The sequence below is a fragment of the Gadus chalcogrammus genome, chromosome 2 (assembly GCF_026213295.1).
Source record: "Gadus chalcogrammus isolate NIFS_2021 chromosome 2, NIFS_Gcha_1.0, whole genome shotgun sequence".
NCBI classification, from domain to species: domain Eukaryota; kingdom Metazoa; phylum Chordata; class Actinopteri; order Gadiformes; family Gadidae; genus Gadus; species Gadus chalcogrammus.
This window is the reverse complement of record NC_079413.1, coordinates 328,240-345,739: the sequence shown is the minus strand read 5'-3', so window position 1 is coordinate 345,739 and position 17,500 is coordinate 328,240. Positions and strand designations below refer to the sequence as shown.

Sequence of the window (17,500 nt, the reverse complement as noted above, 5' to 3'; positions counted from 1 at the left end):
GTGTAGCAGGGTGGTGTAGTGACTATAGGATGGTGTAGGGCCTGTAGGGTGGTGTAGTGTCTATAGGGTGGTGTAGGGCCTGTAGGGTGGTGTAGGGCCTGTAGGGTGGTGTAGTGCCTATAGGATGGTGTAGGGTCTGTAGGGTGGTGTAGTGCCTATAGGGTGGTGTAGGGCCTGTAGGGTGGTGTAGGGCCTGTAGGGTGGTGTAGGGCCTGCATGGTGGTGTAGGGTGGTGTAGGGCAGACTGACCTGTGATCATGATGACCCTGATGCCAGCCGCCCTACAGAGCTCGATGGAGCCCTTGACCTCCTTGCGGGGGGGGTCCAGCATGCCCACGCAGCCCACGAAGGTCAGCTCCGTCTGGGGGGGGGGGGGGACACGTTAACCAGCACGTCCTCCCAGCAGGCCGTCTGTTTGGACCGAGCCAATCAGCATCTACCACAGCTTGATTGGCTGGGTTCGAATTCTCACGAGCCAATCAGCAACCGGCGCCCGACCTCTGACCCTGAACCGCCCAACGTCCTTGTTTCTAACCGGGCGGGGCCTCCCTCCGGCGCGGTCGCCAGGCAACCGCCTCCTGGGCTCACCTCGTAGTTGATGAACTTGGTGGCGTCCTCCAGCACCATCTGGTCGCGGCGGAGGGGCGTGTCGCGCGTGGCGAGCGCCAGGCAGCGCAGCGTGTCGCGCCCCGTGCCCCACTCCTTGATGATCTTCAGCAGGTGCTCCTTGATGGGCTCCGTCAGCGGCACGCGGTCGGTGCCCACGCGGACGTAGGCGCAGCGGTCGATCACCCCCTCCGGGGCGCCCTGGGGGGGAGGGAGGGAGGGAGGGAGGGGTGAGTGGGGGTCCGGGGGGTGGGCGGCTGGGGGGGTGGGGGTGGGGGTTTGGGGGGTCGGCGGGTTTGGGGGTTACCCGGGGCCTGAAGACGGGTGAGCGACGCCATGGAAACGTTAGCTTCTTTAATGGGAAAAGTGCTAACGGCGGTGGTCATGTGACTAAGGTCTCAGAGAGCGATATAAAATATATAATGTATAAATATATATAATATATAAATATAAATCACAATCTGTGAAAAGAGAAACTATAAAATGTGTTACGCACAGTCTTGAACTGACAGATACGAGTGTTTCTGAGAGAAACCTGCCACTTCCACGGACATTACGGATGTTCCGCACACGGCGGACTCCGATAAATCGGACCAGGCTGAAGTCACCAGGACTGAACGGGGGAGACCTGACGGGGGAGGACTGAACGGGAGAGGACTGAACGGGAGAGGACTGAACGGGGGAGGACTGAACGGGGGAGGACTGAACGGGGGAGGACTGACGGGGGAGACCTGACGGAGGAGACCTGACGGAGGAGACCTGACGGAGGCGGCTCGCGGCTCACCTTGATAAACATCTTGTTGCCGACCGCCTTGGAGGACTTGGCGGGGGAGCAAAACACCGACATGGACTTCCTGTCGCGGGAGAACTCCAGCGTGAACTCCTTCTTCATCAGGTGTTTGATCACCTGAGGAAACAAAAGAGACAGTTCATTAAACAAGTGATTATATCCAGATACAATATGAACACCTCACACACCTGTGTGCGAGTTCAAACTCGCACACAACGTCTAACTGATCACTGTTTTGATTGTTTTTTTGTTTTGTTTTGTCTTGTTTTTGTTTTATTTATTTCTTATTGCTTGTTTATTTATTTATTTATTTATTTTTCCACAATGTCTTTTTTTTAAATATGTATGATGACTATATGCTCTGTAAGGTGACCTTGGGTGTTTTGAAAGGCGCCTCTAAATTAAATGTATTATTATTATTATTATTTACCTCGAAGTTGAGCCAAAGATAGCAATTCAATGGTAAAATGGTTCAAAGTTTATTTTTTAAAAGAGATCAGACTTTTTTTTAAGTTTTGAAAAAATCTAAAATGTCGTTGTTGATGCTGTTGATATGTGATGGCTAAAGATGGGTCTAGAATTATGATACGGCTTTCAGTATTTTTTTTTACAACATAAATAACGTATTAAATACATAGATATCAATGATCGTATTGTGAGTCCATGCCTTCAAAGGTTCTAAACACTACCAAGGTATTCCTCTCCACGGCAGGTCGGTGCACTTACGACACAGCAGGCGTTGGCCCGGTCCACGTTGGACAGGCCGTGCACCTCCGAGTCGAACACGTTCATCTTCTCCACCAGGCAGCTCAGGGCCGTCTCCGTGGCCTCGCCCACCTTCTCGTAGACCCCCTTGGACTACAGCAGAGCACACACACCTTTAGTTTGAAGCTCCGGGCTGAGTTGGACTACAGCAGAGCACACACACCTTTAGTTTGAAGCTCAGGGCTGAGGGCTCCTTCACGATCGAACCCAGCTTCAACCAGGAAGCACATTTCCTCAGTTTATAGTTTGATTCTGTTAGTGCCATACCCTATTCAAGTACGACTCTAAAAATGAACAGTACACGATAACACCGGCAGTATAAATACTATCTTTGTTGTATTCGGGGAATGGGTTAACCTAGTGATTGTTAGTGCTTGGCACTTGGTTCTATGAACATCCTTACTGTACCGACAGAGATATAATGTTGTTTTGTTTCTTTCTTTGGACAAATGTACTTATTGTAAGTCACTTTGAATAAAAGTGTGTTAAACGCCCTGAATGTAAATGTAAGTCCAAGCTGAGTCTGCATGGGGTTAATCTCCAGTCTAATGAGGACTCTGAGTCGTCCGTGGTCTGTCAGGCCATGTGTCCGTCCCCTCGGGTCATGGGGATCTGAACATGCCTGCCGACCCAGACCAGTATGATCTGCTGGGACTAGAGTGTGTGTGTTGGCCCGTGGAGGCTGGGCGTAATGGGAACAGCGGGGAGAGGAACAGAAACGGCCCGCTGACCTCGTTGTAGTCCAGGGACGAGTCGTTGCACAGAGCGCAGATGGTGGCGAGCTCCACCAGCCCGTCGTACTGCCCGCACTTCACTAGGGCGCCGTTCCGCGTGCTGGGGGTGACACCACCACGGGGTCAGAATCATGATTTATATCAACTGATGCTAGCTAAGACTCCACCATCGATAGCATGTTTTCTACCCTAACAACAATTGATAACTCTAACTAGAGTGTGTGTCTGTGTGCGTGAATGTGTGCGTGTGTGTGTGTAACACTCACACTTCCCCCTCAGGGGTGTACTTGGAGCCGGAGATCTCGAACTGTCCCAGAGAGACGTCGTCACCGTCCACCTTATCGATGATGAACATCTGAGGCACAACAGACAGAACCTCGTTAGCCGGCACCTCGTTAGCCGGCCCCTCGTTAGCCGGCACCTCATTAGCGGCCCCTCGATAGTGGCCGCTCGTTACCGGCCCCTCGTTAGCTGCCCCTCGTTAGCGGCCCCTCGTTAGCTGCCCCTCGTTAGCAGCCCCTCGTTAGCGGCCCTCGTTAGCTGGCCCTCGTTAACAGCCCCTCGTTTGTGTGTGTGTGTGTGTGCGCCCCCACCTTGGTGACACACATCTGGTTGGTGGTCAGGGTGCCCGTCTTGTCGGAGCAGATGACGGAGGTGCAGCCTAGCGTCTCCACCGAGGGCAGCGACCTCACGATGGCGTTCTTCTTGGCCATGCGCCGCGTGCCCAGCGCCAGGCAGGTGGTGATGACGGCGGGCAGGCCTGAGCAGCCGAGCACAGAGACACAGAGACACAGAGTCAGCCTGAGCAGCCGAGCACAGAGACACAGAGACACAGTCAGCCTGAGCAGCCGAGCACAGAGACACAGAGACACAGAGACACAGAGTCAGCCTGGGCAGCCGAGCACAGAGACACAGAGACACAGAGTCAGCCTGAGCAGCCGAGCACAGAGACACAGAGACACAGAGTCAGCCTGAGCAGCCGAGCACAGAGACACAGAGTCAGCCTGAGCAGCCGAGCACAGAGACACAGAGACACAGTCAGCCTGAGCAGCCGAGCACAGAGACACAGAGACACAGAGACACAGAGACACACAGTCAGCCTGAGCAGCCGAGCACAGAGACACAGAGTCAGCCTGAGCAGCCGAGCACAGAGACACAGAGCAGCCAAGCTCTGAGGCTCTGGTCCTCAGCTCATTACCCCGCGCCCCGGCCCCCCCCAGGGTTGGCCCGTACCCTCGGGGATGGCGGCCACAGCCAGCGCCACGGCGATCTTGAAGTAGTAGACGGCGCCGCGGATCCAGGAGCCGCCGTGCACCGGGTCGTTGAAGTGGCCGATGTTGATCATCCAGACGGCCACGCAGATCAGGGAGATGACCTGGGGGTCAGGGGTCGAGGGTTAGGGGTCAGAGGTCAGGGGGGTCGTTAGGGGACGTCTGCCCCCTCAGGGCAGCAGCTCATATAGAAACGTTAAGTTAGAACAACCCTGAATACAGGACGCCATTTAACAGAACACAACACCGACCACACAGGAAGGAAGTGACATTAAGACAGGAAGGCCTCAGTGTCCTCCCAACACTCATCCCCACACCACACCTCCACATCCTCCAAACACACAGCTTCCATCCCCCCCCCCCCCTCTGAGCTCCAGCCAAAGAGCTGGCCCGTAGCGTGGGATGGCCCCGCCCCCACCTTGGAGAGCTGCTCTCCGAACTCGTCCAGCTTCTGCTGCAGCGGCGTCTTCTCCTGCTCCGTCGCCGCCATCTGGTCGCGGATCTTCCCGATCTCCGTGGTGACGCCGGTTGCCACGGCGATGCCGATGGCCTTGCCGGACGCGATGTTGGTGCCCTGCGGAAGATATCATCAGGACCGACACCGTTTAACCATCATCTGAGTGACAGGGGGTAGGGAAGAGGAGGAGCCAACAGAGGAAGAGGAGGAGCCAACAGAGGAAGAGGAAGAGCCACCAGAGGAAGAGGAGGAGCCAACAGAGGAAGAGGAGGAGCCAACAGAGGAAGAGGAGGAACCACCAGAGGAAGAGGAGGAGCCAACAGAGGAAGAGGAGGAGCCAACAGGGGAAGAGGAGGAGCGTACCGAGAACAGCATGTTCTTCTTGTCCTGATTGACAGCTCGCATGTCGGGGACAGCATCGGTGTGTTTGATCACACTGACAGACTCACCTGGGGAGAAAATACGATCAATACACACCTCCATCAGTCTATCTATCTATCTATCTATCTATCTATCTATCTATCTATCTATCTATCTATCTATCTATCTATCTATCTATCTATCTATCTATCTATCTATCTATCTATCTATCCATCAATCAATATATCTCTCTTTATCTATCTCACACTCTCAATCTATCTATCCATCAACGAATCTGTCTGTCTGCCTGTCTGACTGTCTGTCTGTCTGTCTGTTTGACTGTCTCTGTCTGACTGTCTGTCTGTCCGTCTGTCTGTCCCGTACCCACCAGTGAGGATGGACTGGTCGACCCGTAGTGTGGTGGACTTGATGGAGATGAGTCTGATGTCGGCTGGCACTTTGTCGCCCACTAGGAGAGACACACACAGACACACAATTAGACACACACAGACACACATTTCTGTTTAGATGTCTCCCCTTGAAGTTCGACCGATAATAACACAGAGAAGACATTTGTGAGGCAGAGAAATAAATAGCATGAAGACAAGGAGGGGGAATGTGTGTGTGTGTGTGTGTGTGTGTGTGTGTGTGTGTGTGTGTGTGTGTGTGTGTGTGTGTGTGTGTGTGTGTGTGTGTGTGTGTGTGTGTGTGTGTGTGTGTGTGTGTGCTGGACTCTAACACGTTGAATGGATTGTGTTGTTGCTGCAATCCGAAACCATAGTTGCCGGGAGAAAAAGACCTTGGACCATGAAATGAAAAGGACAGGTGGACAACAAAGAGGGAGAGAGAGAGAGAGAGAGAGAGAGAGGGGCGAGACTGATAGACACTAAGTGTATTTATACCCAACCTTGCTTAACCATTCACACTCCCTTTGTACTGAGACTTCCTTAAAAGGAGTCCCTTCTCAAGGAACAGTTGGAGTAGTGGTTCCCAACTTGGGTGCCTGGAGCCAAATGGGGTCCCCTGATACGCATATGAGGGCACAGACAACCACTGACAAGAGCTACAGATATTTGATGATACATTTCTAGAGGAAACATTTCTTTAAAAGCTCTAGACGTCTGTATGTGTGAGCTGAATGTCTAATGATTCGTAGCCACCGGCAAACAACAGAGTGTGAGTAGAGCGCCGAGGTTCACCAGGATGCTGATTGGCCGAAAGCTATTTGTTTGGAAGCAGATGCACAACAGTTAAAGTTGGGGTCGTAAACATTTACAGAGCGAGAATTGGGGTCACGGGCCGAGAAAGGTTGGGTTTACTTGCACTGGTTCAAACGCACATGACTGTTGAAGTGACACTAATCCACACTGAAAGCTCGGGAACGTCATTCAATCCCAGCTTATTTTCACAATGTTGTTGACATGGCGACGGCGTAGTCGCCACGCAATGACAAGTGCAGTAGTCCTTGCGCCGGATATAGCCAGCGTACTCATCTCCAGGCATACTGCGTGGCCGTTTACTCACCTATCTCAGCATTCAGGGTATATTGCAAGTGGCTTTTACCTTGAATGTACCTTAAAGCTAGAGTGGTGTCCAAACGAAGGAACGCACAACTGTTTAAGTTTATACTCTTCTTGAAATGCAGGATCAGTACTGCGCCAAAGCTAATTATCTTATCTTATTTAATCCTAGTTTAAACAACCTTAGCTTATATTATTTTAACTCATTACGTTAGCTTATACTGCTCAGCTAATATGACCTAAACGTAAATAATTGATTTATTACTTAAGCTTATATTATTTTAGCCCATTTCCTTGGCTTATATTATCTGAGCTTATTACCTTAGCTGGTATAATCGTAGCTTATGATCTGTTATCTACGACGGAGGAGGAAACAACTTATTGATTCATTGAAACGGTTTGTCATGTGTCCAGTGTCGCGTGTCGGTCCCGTCTGAAACGTGCGCAGCAGCAGACCCTGGTTTGTGTTTAACGCCAGGGGCTGTTGAGCCAGCGCCAGGGGGGGGGGGTTTCGTACCGGAGACCTCCACCACGTCGCCGGGGACGATCATCCGGGCCTTGACCATCTGCACACTCTTCTTGTCGGTGCGGTACACCTTCCCCATCTCGGGCTCGTACTCCTTCAGCGCCTCGATGGCGCTCTCCGCGTTGCGCTCCTGTTTTCAACAACAACAACAACAACAACAACAACAACAACAACAACAGTGTCAGCATCCCTCTGACTGTCGTCGGTGCCGAGGTCCGGATACTTCTGGAGAACTATTTAGAAACGTTGTTCAGGAAGCAGCTCCGCCTCGATGACCCGGAGGTCGACCCCGACAGCAGAGCCCCTAAACCATCACTCCACGCCCGGCGGCGTCTGTCCGCTGTCTGCGGCGGACAGACACAACACCTGCTCAGGCCGTCCCCCTCCAGAGAAAGATACCTGCTCTCTGAGCCCCAAACACCTACCAGTCCCTCGCTGACCCCTGAGACCTGCTGCCACAGCGCTCACTCTCAGCCAGAGGGGCAGCTGCTGACAACACTGTCATGGAGTTATTGAGGTTTAAAGCAACATTTTGTTTTCAATAACGGTGTGGACGTTGTGCTGCTGGGCGGTGGAGCGACCGCTGGTTAACAGGAGACCAGCGACCGCTGGTTAACAGGAGACCAGCGACCGCTGGTTAACAGGAGACCAGCGACGCCTTCACTGTCTTCAGTTGATGGACTTTTTCAAGGCTAACCACGACGACATTCAAGTGTAGAGCACAACCTATGTCGTCTCTCTCTCTCTCTCTCTCTCTCTCTCTCTCTCTCTCTCTCTCTCTCTCTCTCTCCCTCTCCCTCTCTCTCCCTCTCTCTCTCTCTCTCACCCATGCCTCTCCATGTGTGAATCCTTGTGCATAGTTTCCAAATGACCGCTGCTGAGCTGATATAACACACACACACACACTCACACACACACACACACACACACACACACACACACACACACACACACACACTCACACACACCCTCATACACTCTCACACCAACACACACCCACATGCATACACCAACACACACACATGCACTCACACAGATGAGGCCAACAGTAACCTGATTATCCATCTGTATTTTTACCGTGGATTGACCTCCCCCCCACACCCAGACGCACACACACACGTTCACATGCGCACACACATTCACATACACAAATACATGCAGGTTGCATCTACCCTGGGCTTAACCTCTGACCTCTCCCACAATGATCTGCGTCATTCCCCATTCCGTCTTTCCTTGAACTTTAAGCCACAGTGGATGTTGCTGCCCTGTGTGTGTGTGTGTGTGTGTGTGTGTGTGTGTGTGTGTGTGTGTGTGTGTGTGTGTGTGTGTGTGTGTGTGTGTATGTGTGTGTGTGTGTGTGTGTGTGTGTGTGTGTGTGTGTGTCTGTCTGTGTGTGTAACCTAACTAACTTACACTAAGCAGGATGTGGACAATGACAATGAGTGCACAACATTTTCTTTTGATTTATGGTGCGTGTGTGTTTGCGCGTGTGTGACGTTTACTGAGAAGGGGGCTCTATTTAGGGGTGCATTGAAGTCTGCATTTATGGGCGGGCCTGAGGGCATGTCCTTGTGATGGTGTGTGAGTATGTGTGTGTGTGTGTGTGTGTGTGTGTCGTTGTGTCTGTGTCTGTGCATTGTTGTCTATCACCAAGTGTGATGGAGTATTTGTGCGTATGTGCCTGCTAGTGTATGAGATTGTTGTTGCCATGTGCGTGTGTGCATATGTGTGTGCCTGTATGTATGTGTGTGTGTGCATGTGTGTGTGTGCACGTGTGTGTATCTGTGTGTGAATGTGTGTGTGTCTGTCTGTGCGTGTGTCTGTGTGTGTGTGTGTGTGTGTGTGCGTGTGTGTGTGTGTGTGTGCGTGTGTGCGTGTGTGTGTGTGTGTGTGCGTGCGTGCGTGTGTCTGTGTGTGTGTGTGTGTGTGTGTGTGTGTGTGTGTGTGTGTGTGTGTGTGTGTGTGTGTGTGTGTGTGTGTGTGTGTGTGTACCTGCCAGACTCCGACCACAGCGTTGGCGATGAGGATGAGGAGGATGACCAGGGGCTCGACGAAGGCCGTCACCGTCTCCTCTCCTTCCTCGAACAGAGCGAGCACCTGTTACACACGTTTAGATTAGGGTTAGTTGTTTATTCATCAAAAAAAGTATGCATTGTTCTATCCAAACCAAAACTTTTTATTTTATTTAAAATGATAGATGTATTATCAATCTGTCTGTCTGTCTGTCTGTCTGTCTGTCTGTCTGTCTGTCTGTCTGTCTGTCTGTCTGTCTGTCTGTCTGTCTGTCTGTCTGTCTGTCTGTCTGTCTGTCCTACCTGTCTGTCTGTCTGTCTGTCTGTCTGTCTGTCTGTCTGTCTGTCTGTCTGTCTGTCTGTCTCCTCCACCTGTCATCAACCATCACACTGCTTCTTTCCTCCCAGTCCCCTCCCCTCCAGCCCTGATCCAATAGCATCGCTCCCCTACACCCCTCCTCCAATAGCATCGCTCCCCTGCCTTCTGTTCAAAGGCCCCGTCCGTCTGTCATAGGAGGAGGTCATTCCTCCGACACGTCTCTGAGTCCACGCTTCAGACGCCGGCTCCGCCTCCACCGCGCTCGCCGTGTGTCATCGTAACGAACAACAATGGCATTGTGCAACACTATCCCTGGCTGTCGTTGTCACCCCCCCCACACACACACCGTTCCCTTTGTCCCGGGGTACAGGCCGTTCCTGCGTCGCTGACCTTTGTCCGAGGATACCGTTCCTCGTCCCGGCTTGAGACTTTCTTAAAATAAAGATTTGACCGTGCACACGGACACACCTGCATTCACACGTGCATACATACGCACACAGACTCACACTCAGACAAAGACACACTCACACACACATACACTCACACACAGACTCACACTCACACACAGACACACACTCACACACTCACACACAGACTCACACTTGCAAGCGCACACAAAGAGACTCCGGCCTTCTAAGGCAACGCTGACAGCTGGGCAGGAAGTGAGAGGGTCGAGGTCGGGGATTAAGACAATGGGTCGACTAGCTGGGCCTGAACAGAACGGTAGAGGAGGGGGGGGGGGGGGGGAGAGGGAGAGTGGGGGGGGGGGGGGGGGAGAGAGGGAGAGTGAGAGGGAGAGAGAGAGTGCCAAAGAAGGAGAGGGCCCCGAGGGGGGAGAGAGGGGGCCCTTGGCTGAGCTCGCTGCACTGCGTGGCCCCCGTCGGATGGCAGCGTGTTCCCGGGGCGCCCGCGGAATACCAAGCGCGGTATCCATGGTAACCACAGGGGTATAGAATAAACGGGGGATCCTGTATCTGTCCATCATTGTTCATGATGAGACTGAGGGGGCGTCGGGAGACCGGACCACAGACTGGGACTGAGGCTGTGAGGACCAGCCGACCCCTGACTCCTCCCACATGCCCTGACTCCTCCCACGTGCCCTGACTCCTCCCACGTGCCTTGACCCCTCCCACGTGCCCTGACTCCTCCCACGTGCCCTGACTCCTCCCACGTGCCCTGACTCCTCCCACGTGCCTTGACTCCTCCCACGTGCCTTGACCCCTCCCACGTGCCCTGACTCCTCCCACGTGCCTTGACCCCTCCCACGTGCCCTGACTCCTCCCACGTGCCCTGACTCCTCCCACGTGCCCTGACTCCTCCCACGTGCCCTGGCTCCCCCCACACCTGAGTGCATTAGAGCAGACAGCTGACCCTCTGGGGGGGTGGGGGGGGGGGACTCACGAAGGAGATGCAGGCGGCCAGTAGGAGGATGCGGACCAGGAGGTCCTCAAACTGCTCCACCACCAGCTCCCAGATGCTCTTCCCTGAGGCACACGGCGCAACACGCACACATTAATCCACCGCTCTGCGGAATACTGGGTTCTGATTGGTTGATTAGGGCATTCAGCGGTATGCATAACAGTTTGTTATTCATAGCGTTTTTAAATCAATAGAATCATTTAGTTGCATTATAGTAGTTGATAGTTTGCGATCCCTGATCATGTTTGCATGCAGAGCCTGTTTGTGTTGGTGGTGGGTGGTGTTGGTGTTGGTGCTGGTGTTGGTGTTGGTGTTGGTGGTGGTGTTGGTGGTGGTGTTGGTGGTGGTGTTGGTGCTGGTGTAGGTGTTGGTGTTGGTGCTGGTGTTGGTGCTGGTGTTGGTGCTGGTGTTGGTGTTGGTGTTGGTGTTGGTGTTGGTGTTGGTGTTGGTGTTGGTGTTGGTGCTGGTGTTGGTGCTGGTGTTGGTGTTGGTGCTGGTGTTGGTGCTGGTGTTGGTGGTGGTGTTGGTGTTGGTGCTGGTGTTGGTGTTGGTGCTGGTGTTGGTGATGGTCTGAGCTCGCTGCACCACTGGTTCTGCAGAGGCATCAGCTTCACAAACCACATGGTACCGGCCCAGAGGAGCACTGAGTTATTACTGAGTCTGGAAGGACTCTTAGTGGAGATACTTCTACCATCATCAACATCATGTGTGTTTGTGTTCGGTGTATGTGTGTGTGTGTGTGTGTGTGTGTGTGTGTGTGTGTGTGTGTGTGTGTGTGTGTGTGTGTGTGTGTGTGTGTGTGTGTGTGTGTGCGTGCGTGTGCCATGCTTTTCCGCGTGTGTGTGTCTAAGCTTGTGGGGGGTGAGGCGGGTGAGGCGGGGGAGGCGGGGGGGGGAGCAGGTGTCCAGGGAGACGTAAGAGATCATGAATAAACAGGGGAGAGTCATTCAAGACAATCAGGAACTCACCCTCCTCAGCCGGAAGCTCTGTGGAGAGAGGGGGAGAGAGAGAGGGGGAGAGGGGGAGAGGGGAGAGGAGGAGAGAGGAGGGAGGGGGAAAGGGGAGAAGAGGGGGAGAGGGGGGGAGAGGGGGAGAGAGGAGAGAGGGGGAGAGAGATGAGTTTCACGGGTGGCATCCATCATCCCTAGACATCACTAGATGATAATTGCATTTTTTTGTGCTGCTTATACAATACATGCCTTTCTTCAACATTTTATATTCTCCCACAGCTTTACAAAGAAATCTGTATCTGAGGTTGCAAATGGTGTGAGTCTCAAACCCTGCGCTACACGCTCACTACACCTCACTGCCTGCTCACTGCAACTCCCTTCCGGCTCACTACACACTGCACTACAATACCCTACACTACACACGCACTGCACTACACACCACATGTCTCATGCCGCCCCGGCCTGTGGAAGCCCACCAGAGAGAGTCCAGCTATCTGAGGCACGCCGACCTTGACCACATCTGACGTAGCATCTGCTGTAAACACGCGTCCACCAACGCACTCGGATCAGGGAGCGAGATCGTACGGAATCTAGCTTGGTGGAGGTATTTCTGTCAGGTATTCTGGTTGATAAGCCCCGCCCCGTGAAGCTGTTCATCATCCTGCCGTGACGGGGGCCGACAGAATCAAACATCTGATGTTCTCTGAGCGCAACACAAGGCCTGCGTGGCTCTGGTTCTGGTTCTGGTTCTGGTTCTGGTTTATGTTCTGGTTTTGGTTTATGTTCTGGTTTTGGTTTATGTTCTGGTTCTGGTTCTGGTTTATGTTCTGGTTCTGGTTTATGCTCTGGTTCTGGTTCTGGTTAATGTTCTGGTTCTGGTTCTGGTTTGGTTCTTGTTCGTGTTCTGGTTTTGGTTCTGGTGTATCGGATGATAGAACGACGTTCTCCTAGGATGTAGCAGCGATATTGTTCAGCGCGGAGGAACACAAAACATGCAATGAGGAACAGAACTAAACGAGAAGGACCCTTTGATATTAAGGAACCTCGATGCTGTCTCTATTTGTTTCTGCTGCTGTCTTAACGTGCCCGTCTTCAGGAGAGCCATCACTCACTGATCCTCTTCCAGATCATTGTTCTACAGGTTACACATTAATAATAATAATAATAATATTCATGATCAAAGCCGCGAACACATGACCCGACAACACGAAGGGCTGGAGGTCCAGACTGAAGCCTGAGGCTGTGGGACACCTGCTGGCCTCAGCATCCCCCAGACCTTCAGACCCCCCCCCCCCCCCCCCCCCCCGCGGGCCTCAACACTCCTCCACACCAAACAACTGCTTCCACCGGTGTGTCTGCTGCCCTCTGAACCAGATCAACGACCACAAACCAACGGCTCCTCTTCCAGTTCACCGTCTACCATCACACCACCCAGGCCCTCCCTCTGTCGGCCCCCCCGTCCCTCGGCCCCCCCGTCCCTCGGCCCCCTCTCTGCCCCCCCGCCTCCCCCCCAGCCCCCAGCTCACCGTTGTAGCCATACTTGGCGAGGTAGCTCTGGAACTGGTCGGGCGACAGGCCGGTCTCCTCGTCCACCACGAAGTGCGCCAGGATGTCGGCCGTCTCTTTGGCGTGGGCGTTCTCCATCCTCTCTTTAAGGCGACGCTTCAGCGAGAACCGGAGGAGGAGGAGGAGGAGGAGGAGGAACAGAAAACAGGAAACTTTACTTTGAGGAAGAAGAAAAAATGAAGTCAGCCAATCAGGTGGGGTTGTGGCCGCTGAGCGGACGGTTCTGGGGTCACACGGCTCAGAGGAGGAGCAGGTACCCACCGCTCTCTAGAAGGATAAACACTGGGACCCCCTGATGTCTCTCTCTCTCTCCCCCTCTCGCTGCTCTCGTTCTCCGATCCTGGACTGACAGAAGTGCAATCTGGCAAAGTCTCCTGAAAAGTTTTATACGGATGAAAAAGTCTCCTCATTGGTGCTCGCTCAGCATGCAGGGAGCCCCCTCATTGGCTGAGGGCAGCGACCACATGGGTGGGCAGGCATGGTGGTGTTGCAAAGAATAGGCAGGAACAGAGGGGGGGGGGGGGGGGGGGGGGGGGGGTATGTGTGTTGGGGGGGTGACAACTGCAGAGGGTCCACTGCCCTGCAGGCTGAAAATAAGATGTGTTCTGATAAGACCCCCTCGCTGGGGAGGGGGGGGGGGGGGGGGGGGGACAACGCACAGCAGATATTTCTGAATGAAATGCGGGGAAGAGTTGAGTACCATAAGAGCTACTGTGTGTAAGAGGTCCCATGTGGGAGAGTGTGTGTGTGTGTGTGTGTGTGTGTCTGTGTGTGTCTGTTTCTGTGTGTGTATGTGTGTGTGAGTGTGTATTTGTGTGTGCTGTTCCATGAATGTATGGTCACATGGTTCATGTATTCAATGTTTACATTCATGTGAACAATGTAAGCAGAACAGAGCCGATTTAAATTCATGTCGTCATCGCCCCGGTGCTGCTGTCAGGACAACGGCATTCATCCCCACACTGAGTCATGTGATCATCGTTCAGATCAAGGAGGCCAAATATAACAAAACCATTTGGCTTCATGAAGGCCTCTTTCTCTCTTTTTCTTTCTCTCTTTCTTTCTTCCTCTCTTCATGTCTCTCCGTCTTGTGGTCTGGGTGACCAGGGTCTGTTCAGCTGTCTGGGGCGGGGGGGTGGATGCTGTGTGTGTGTGTGTGTGTGTGTGTGTGTGTGTGTGTGTGTGTGGTGTGTGTGTGTGGTGTGTGTGTGTGTGTGTGTGTGTGTGTGTGTGTGTGTGTGTGTGTGTGTGTGTGTGTGTGTGTGGGGGGGGGCTGTCCTGACTGTAGTGATGCAGCTCAAGGTGGCTCACTGACATTTAGCTCAATCTCGTCTGGGATCGGGTTACCGCTTCATACGGAGCACTGTACTCTAATAACACACATCAGGAACAATGATGTAGCGCCAACAAACACACACACACACACACACATGCAGACACACACACACACACACACACACATGCAGACACACACACACACACACACACACACACACACACACACATACACACACACACGCAGGCACACACACATGCAGACACATACACACGCACAAACACACAAACACGTGCATACGCACACAACCAAACACACACACACACACACACGCCCACACACACACACACAAGCACACATATGTACATGTACTGGTAGACACAGGTGCCTCCCAGTCCACACACCTCCACCCAGTATCAGGGGGCGGGGTGTTTCAGATGCTGCTGGTGGAGGTGTTCTCCTTGTGCCTTTCTCCAGCGCTCCTCGCTGCCCCGCGGCGGGAGTCATCAGACGGTATGGTAGAGACGCTGTCCTCCTACATCACTCTCTGCCAGGTGGGCCTGCATACCTTCTGTCTTCCTGCCGTCAGTCACTTTCAATAGACACTAAACAGAGACCAGGAACGATAGACACTAAACAGAGACCAGGAACGATAGACACTAAACAGAGACCAGGAACGATAGACACTAAACATGGAGACCAGGAACGATAGACACTAAACAGAGACCAGGAACGATAGACACTAAACAGAGACCAGGAACGATAGACACTAAACAGAGACCAGGAACGATAGACACTAAACAGAGACCAGGAACGATAGACACTAAACAGAGACCAGGAACGCTAGACACTAAACAGAGACCAGGAACGATTAGACACTAAACACGAGACCAGGAACGATAGACACTAAACAGAGACCAGGAACGATAGACACTAAACATGGAGACCAGAACGAATAGACACTAACAGAGACCAGGAACGATAGACACTAAACATGGAGACCAGGAACGATAGACACTAAACAGAGACCAGGAACGATAGACACTAAACAGAGACCAGGAACGATAGACACTAAACATGGAGTCCAGGAACGATAGACACTAAACAGAGACCAGGAACGATAGACACTAAACATGGAGACCAGGAACGATAGACACTAAACAGAGCCAGGACTGGAGACACTAAACAGAGACAGGAACATAGACACTAAACATGGAGACCAGTACGAGAGACACTAAACAGAGACCAGGAACGATAGACACTAAACAGAGACCAGGAACGATAGACACTAAACAGAGACCAGGAACGATAGACACTAAACATGGAGACCAGGAACGATAGACACTAAACATGGAGACCAGCAACGATAGACACTAAACATGGAGACCAGGAACGATAGACACTAAACATGGAGACCAGGAACGATAGACACTAAACATGGAGACCAGGAACGATAGACACTAAACAGAGACCAGGAACGATAGACACTAAACAGAGACCAGGAACGATAGACACTAAACAGAGACCAGGAACGATAGACACTAAACAGAGACCAGGAACGATAGAGACTAAACAGAGACCAGGAACGATAGACACTAAACACGGAGACCAGGAACGATAGACACTAAACAGAGACCAGGAACGATAGACACTAAACAGAGACCAGGAACGATAGACACTAAACAGAGACCAGGAACGATAGACACTAAACATGGAGACCAGGAACGATAGACACTAAACAGAGACCAGGAACGATAGACACTAAACATGGAGACCAGGAACGATAGACACTAAACATGGAGACTTGGGCCGGGGTTTGGAGCTTATTGTCACAGCGAGATCCTACACAAACATCTCACCAAGCAAGAAACATAATTCAAATTACATTATTCTTGAACTAAATAGGACAAGGATAGTAAAAACCCAAAGATAAATATGTATTATAATAATTAAATGTAATTTAATAGTAATTATAATACTATTTGGTTGCATTTGAGGGTAACAATGATCGTCCATCATGTGCTGACTGTGGCTGTCTGGTTGCCCCCCCCCCATCACTGCCAGACGGCTCTGTGCGTAACGCAGATGATTTAAGAGCGCTGTAATGTTCCATCACAAGACGACCTTTAAGACGCCAACCAGGAACAAGTGGCTGCAAAGCCGACAAATGTCTGCGCATCTACACTGTGTGTGTGTGTGTGTGTGTGTTGGTGTGTGTGTGGGTGTGAAATTGCGTCTGTCAGTGTGTGTTGGTGTGTTTGTGTGCATGCGCTTGTGCAATAATGTGTGTGTGTGTCAGTTTGTGTCTTGTCTGTCAACATGTGTGTGTGTGTGTGTGTGTGTGTGTGTGTGTGTGTGTGTGTGTGTGTGTGTGTGTGTGTGTGTGTTTAATTAGCCAATCGGTTAGTTTGAGATAAACATTTTAATACTGTGAGTGTAAGAGTGTGTGTGGTCGTAGAACTGAGTACAAGTCTGCAAGTGTGCGTGCGTGTGGGTGTGCGTGCTTGTGTGCGTGTGGGTGTGCGTGCGTGTGTGCGTGCGTGTGTGCGTGCGTGTGTGCGTGTCTGTGTGCGTGTGTGCGTGCGTGCGTGCGTGCGTGCGTGCGTGCGTGCGTGCGTGCGTGCGTGCGTGCGTGCGTGCATGTGTACTGTATGCTGAATGTATCGGCAGCGGGGGGGGGCCAGCGGGGCCAGCAGCAGCCGTTGCTGCCGCCTTAAATAGCGCCGGGTTGAGTTGAGGCGGCGGCCATGACACCCTGCCGGACCTCTCTGGTGTTCTGTCAACAAGGCCGCAGAATGCGGGCGCTGATGTCACACCGAGGGGGCGGGGCCGGAGCGCGGGAGGGGGGGGGGTCTTGTTGACCTTGTCAGTGCTCCATCGACCGGGCTGATCAGTGGCGGGGGTAACATATACATTGTGGGCATATGTG

At 52.5% G+C, this 17,500-nt stretch overlaps 1 protein-coding gene across 2 annotated transcripts in view; it reads right to left on the bottom strand.

Moving 5' to 3' along the window:
• atp2a1 (ATPase sarcoplasmic/endoplasmic reticulum Ca2+ transporting 1) overlaps positions 1 to 13,669 on the bottom strand; it is a 19,513-nt gene extending 5,844 nt beyond the window's left edge. Inside the window, exons 1-17 of one of the 2 annotated variants that reach the window (XM_056609372.1) lie at positions 13,557 to 13,669; positions 13,256 to 13,391; positions 11,748 to 11,765; positions 10,762 to 10,844; positions 9,022 to 9,126; positions 7,021 to 7,159; positions 5,372 to 5,452; positions 4,987 to 5,072; positions 4,585 to 4,740; positions 4,129 to 4,270; positions 3,489 to 3,655; positions 3,162 to 3,250; positions 2,893 to 2,995; positions 2,123 to 2,254; positions 1,391 to 1,513; positions 589 to 807; positions 250 to 361 (exon numbers count right to left, since the gene is read on the bottom strand). In XM_056609372.1, the coding sequence (XP_056465347.1) occupies positions 250 to 361; positions 589 to 807; positions 1,391 to 1,513; positions 2,123 to 2,254; positions 2,893 to 2,995; positions 3,162 to 3,250; positions 3,489 to 3,655; positions 4,129 to 4,270; positions 4,585 to 4,740; positions 4,987 to 5,072; positions 5,372 to 5,452; positions 7,021 to 7,159; positions 9,022 to 9,126; positions 10,762 to 10,844; positions 11,748 to 11,765; positions 13,256 to 13,373 (1,873 nt within the window). In that variant the 5' untranslated portion in view covers positions 13,374 to 13,391; positions 13,557 to 13,669. Of the gene's footprint in view, positions 1 to 249; positions 362 to 588; positions 808 to 1,390; positions 1,514 to 2,122; positions 2,255 to 2,892; positions 2,996 to 3,161; positions 3,251 to 3,488; positions 3,656 to 4,128; positions 4,271 to 4,584; positions 4,741 to 4,986; positions 5,073 to 5,371; positions 5,453 to 7,020; positions 7,160 to 9,021; positions 9,127 to 10,761; positions 10,845 to 11,747; positions 11,766 to 13,255; positions 13,453 to 13,556 lie in introns of both variants that reach the window. The other variant, XM_056609364.1, reaches the window with a different exon arrangement.
• Positions 13,670 to 17,500: the final 3,831 nt, after the last annotated feature.